A 5,123-nucleotide genomic window follows, 5' to 3' on the forward strand; every position below is an offset into this window, starting at 1 on the left:
TCCTGAATTGGTTCCCTTGCTATCCTAGTAGATGATCTCATGTCATGGTTGGTTAATAAATATTCTACAACATGTACCCACCTCAGTAGCAGACAGTTTCCAAGAACTACAATGCAGTAACTTGCCAGTTGCATCCTGTGCTTATTGTTTGAAAATTTTACAGGCTTTTTGTTATTTATTTTTAAACTACATCATATGATTTACTAGGTTTTTCAGCTTTTAAATTTAATAAATTTTGCTCTGGTTAATTAATGTTTTAATACAAATATTTGAACAATTAGAAAAATGCATCATTTTTCTAAATAATGGGGGAAATTCTCTAAACCATGGGAGAGTGAAGGCTTTCCTGACTGGTTAGAGATTTTAGCCTAGAATTAATTGGATCATGCGTTTAAAAAAATAATCATAATCCACAACAATCCAAGAGTAGAATACCAGAAAGGTTACTCAACTTGTTCAAATTTAAATATCAAGAGTCAAGGAACAGCAGAAAGCAAAGGCATAGAAATTGAGATTTTAGGTTGGCATGTGGTTTTCAATGAAGGATAGGCCACCGTCAGCAGCTGTTTTTAAGTAGACTGAGTACAGATATGGCTTAGTTTTGGGTGTTGGAAGCTTTGTGAGGTATAATCATACCTAACCACATTCTGATGGATGACTTCATGCAAACGGCTTCATGTAGATATTAAGAATGAGGAGAGGACATGAGCAGAGTGCTTATGCTTGACTCTCTGAAGCTGTTGACGCACCCTGGAACTAGGTGGTCTGGCAGGTTCTGGCCCCTAATTGCCTGATTCCTCCTGTACCTGCTGAGTCTATCTCATGTGGCAATTTTCTGCCAACCCATGAGGCTGGCGGCCTGCTGAATCAGGTTCAGCCTCTAACTTTGAGTCTGAGGAGTCCGTCCATAACATTTTGTACCAATTATTTAACATTTTCCACAGGTAGCTTCCAGAAATGTGTTTCACTTTTCCTCAGCAATGCTAAAAAGACTGTGTTGGTAAACTCTACCTTTTGTGGCAGAAATTGTGGTGCTTCCTCTTTTGTATGCAGTGATGAACTTGAGTTGTGCTTCTTGTCTGGGCTTATGGTAATGATATCCTTGTGTCACAACAGGTGGAAGTCAATGGGAGAAAATTTTGTGTGACCGGTGAATGGAATTTGGCTTCAGCGGTGTTATTTCTTCAAGTGGATAATGTTCAGAGAACTATCCAGGTAAAATATTTTGCATCTATTACTTTTTAAAATTTCTAACCATTTTAAATCTGGGAAGTCAGTGTTCGAGATTATAACTGCACATACTTAATTTGTACTCGGCAATGAAGGAATGCAAAGCTATAAACCACCCTTTCTGAGGCCTTCATATATTCAAATGGTCATTAAATGACCAATCAAGGATTACTTGTAGTTATAACAATTGAGTCATCTTAAAGAGCAGCTTGATGTACAGCACATTGTAATAATTCACATATGAGATGGCTAATGCATGAATAACAATGAACAGGGCCTCAGTCTTGCTAGAGGTTAAGTCTTAGTCTGTTACTGTCCCTCCAGATGCTCTTAGTCTCTAGAGATAAAACTTTGGTGACATTGCTTAGTTGGTTTAAAATTGAGATATATAACTGATATCGTCAATGTATGGTAATACCTAACCACATTCTGATGGATGACTTCATGCAAACAACTTCATTTAGATATTAAATAAGAATGAGAAGAGAGTCAAATCCTAAGGTCCCCTATAAAGCTTAGACTTAGATCTATATATTGAAGGTTACCAAGAAATCAAGTAGTTCAATGACAGATGTACTCCCCCATCCTGAATATATTATAGATCATCAACAAGCATGATCAAGGCTGTCACAATACAACGTCCAGTACTGAAACCTGCAGACAGGATGAAATTAACAATTTATTTTAAATTGGAGAATTGGAGAAAATGTAACATATCTCTCTCTACCTTGTTACCTTTACCCGCTCTCCTGTACACTGATCGAGCTTTTTATATATTTCTTGTACAAAGATAAACTTTAGGAAATCTAAGAAACAGTGACAAAAGAAATATTCCAATGAGAGTTTGTCAGTCAAGGCAATCAGGGACAACGCTAGACACAATGATTCACAAGATTTCTTGAAGTATAAGTACTTAACAACAGGAAAAATGTCAAACAATGTACATGTGTGATTAGGCATTGTAGGAGGAAAGCTCTGTTGGTCTACTTCGACAGAGAATCAGGAGGTGTCTTTTAACAATTTTTTTTAAAGGCATATACATTTTGTGAGCTGCAGCTTACTTCATCAAATGGCCATGAATAAAATAAGAAAAAATGAGAAGAACCCTTTCTTCCTAAATATTTTTTAAAAAGTAATATTTTTTAAAAAATTAATTAGTTTTAATCATCTCCATTTTAATGCTGTTTTTTCTATTTGTGAGCAGTTAGTTAAGCTGAAGAGTAGTTAAGTATGGGTAGTTTTACATCCATGCCATAGTTCTTCTCACTTTGAATCAGGCCAAGGAGAATGTCCTCCAACTGTATATTTAGGGATTGAAATTACCTAGGCATATAGCAGATCCATAGAGGGTGAAGGAGCTAGTTGGAAATATATTCTTGAGAAAAGATATCACATCTAATTGAATATCCTTAAGCCATTGCCTTAAGGCTGCTTGGGTGCTCATGTTTAACTGCACAGAGCTGAGTTAAAGAATATCAAAGGATCTCCAATTTTTAATCTACTGCTTTAGACCAGAATGAAACATTATTGTTAAGGATCTGAGGTGTCAGACATACAGGATCAAAATATATTTTGTGGCTCTGCATATAAAAATGTGCAACCAAATGGATTCTACTTGTGAAGAATGAAGTATCATGTTTGAGATACAGCAAGGATCTTGGAATGTGTACCTAAAAGATTTAGTCTGAACTCTTTCTAAAGGAAAGAAAAACTGGTGTCTGAATAACAGCTCTACTCTAACTTTGGCTAAGTACGGTAGGCATGCAGCAGAGATAAATAAGGTCCCTTTAGTATAGGAGGATGATTGCAGTGCTGTAGCAGCTCTCTGGGCTTTTATGCTACATATTCCCTGGGCATTTCACGCGAAAAGACTGTACTTGGGGATTTAAATGATTTAACCTGCTCAATGGAATAATTTTTTTTAACAACCAAATATGCCTTTTAGCTGTTTGGCAAATACTGCCCACTTGGATAAAAGTTCTAAGATGCTGTAGCTGCAGAACTGAATATGACAATTCACAATCTCCATTTTCTCTCTCTCTCTCTTTGTGTCAGTGTCCAAAGTAAAGTTATAATCGTGCTTTATCCCATTTTGTCTAGTGCTTAGTTGTTCTATGTACAACAGCCTGCACAATGTACAGATACAGTTACAATACAATGAGTTTTAAAAACATTTGGTGTAATATGGAGCTTGTGGAAAAGGATACTTTTCCAAAGTTCTAGAAAAGGCACTTTCAAAAATCCATTGAGAGGATATTGAGTAACTTTGTGTAAATGAAGGTTGACTGGAAAAAGTATTTAACTCTAAACATTTACATGTTTTATATTTATTGTAAGACCACTGAACTTATTGATTTCTATACTCTACATTGGAAATTAAACCCAAATTTACTTCTTATTGAAAAATTGTGTAACATATTGTGTCGCAGTGAGATGGGTGGCAAATAAATTTAATAAATAATAAATAACATTGTCTATCTGGTTTGGTGAAGGAGAAGAGGTTGTCTCAGTAGCCCCAATCTATGGGGTATCGGAGAGCGTGGTCTTGTCTCCCTGCTTTTTAACATCTATGTGAAGCCACAGGATCATGGGATGGTTTGGGGAGTGGTATCATCAGTCTGCTGATGACACCCACTTATACATCATTATTTCGAGACATGGGGGATATGACACTGACACCCGGGATGGAAGTTAGAACCTTGGAAGTTGGAATTGCTTTTGGTAGCTTGAATTGTTGTTAATGTCCTGATGGTAAGCATTAACTGTCAGGGAGCAGGTTTGTAACTCAGGAGTCTTTCTGGAATTAACAGCTTCTACAGGAGCAGCAGATGGAAGTTGTGGCCAAACTCTAACTGGTGTGCCAGTTGAAGATTTACCTGTGGCAGGAGTACTTGCTAACAGTAACTCACCTGGCTAGACTACTATAATAAGGTATACTTGGAGATGCCCTTAAAGAGTATTTCTTCCAAAAGCAGTGGCCTGCACACTTTTGGGCTCCTGCCTTTGGTAGTACAAAAGAATGATTTTGCTGTCCCTATATTTGGTTTCTGGTTCCAATTTAAGGTGCTGGTTTTGATCAGAATAGAATAAGAATAAGGAATAGAATAGAATAGAATAGAATAGAATAGAATAGAATAGAATAGAATAGAATAGAATAGAATAGAAGCTGGAAGGGACCTTGGAGGTCTTCTATTCCAGCCCCCTGTTCAAGCAGGAGAACCTGTACCATCTCAGACAGGTGATTGTCTAGTCTCTTCTTTAAAATCTCCAGTGATGGAGTGCCCACAATTTCTGGAGGCAAGCTGTTCCATTGGTTGATTGTCCTCACTGTCAGGAAGTTTCTCCTTAATTCCAGGTTGCTTCTCTCTTTGATCAGTTTCCAACCATTGTTTCTCATCCTTCCCTCTGGTGCTCTGGTGAACAACGTGACCCCCTTTTCCTTGTGGCAGGCCCTCAGATACTGGAATACTGCTTTCATGTCTCCCCTATTTCTTCTTTTCTTTAGACTAGCCAAACCCATGTTCCGCAGCCATTCTTCGTATGTTTTAATCTCCAGGCCTTTGATCATCTTAGTTGCTCTTCTCTGAATTTTTTCCAAACTTTCGACATCTTTTTTGTGATATGGGGACCAAAATTGGCTGTATTCTAGGCGTGGTCTTACTAGGGTTTTATAAAGCGGTACTAATATTTCGCATGATCTTTATTCTATGCCTCTGTTCATACAACCCAGGATTGTATTAGCTTTTTTGGTTGCTGTTGCACACTGCTGGCTCATGGTCTAGTGATCATCCACTAGGACTCCAAGGTCCCTTTCACAGTTACTGTTTTTAAGCCAGGTCTCGCCCAATCTGTATTTGTACCTTTGATTTTTCCTGCCTAAATGTAAAACTTTG

General features: G+C 37.5%; 1 protein-coding gene across 1 annotated transcript in view; it reads left to right on the forward strand.

Moving 5' to 3' along the window:
* Window positions 1-5,123, forward strand: part of PCCA (propionyl-CoA carboxylase subunit alpha) — a 233,974-nt gene that overhangs the window by 165,692 nt on the left and 63,159 nt on the right. Inside the window, exon 20 of the mRNA XM_015827965.1 lies at window positions 1,117-1,215. Coding sequence (XP_015683451.1) covers window positions 1,117-1,215 — 99 coding nt within the window. The remainder of the gene's footprint in view (window positions 1-1,116; window positions 1,216-5,123) is intronic.

This window comes from Protobothrops mucrosquamatus, unplaced genomic scaffold (assembly GCF_001527695.2).
Source record: "Protobothrops mucrosquamatus isolate PMUCROS unplaced genomic scaffold, P.Mucros_1.0 scaffold_218, whole genome shotgun sequence".
Classification (NCBI taxonomy): Eukaryota; Metazoa; Chordata; class Lepidosauria; order Squamata; family Viperidae; genus Protobothrops; species Protobothrops mucrosquamatus.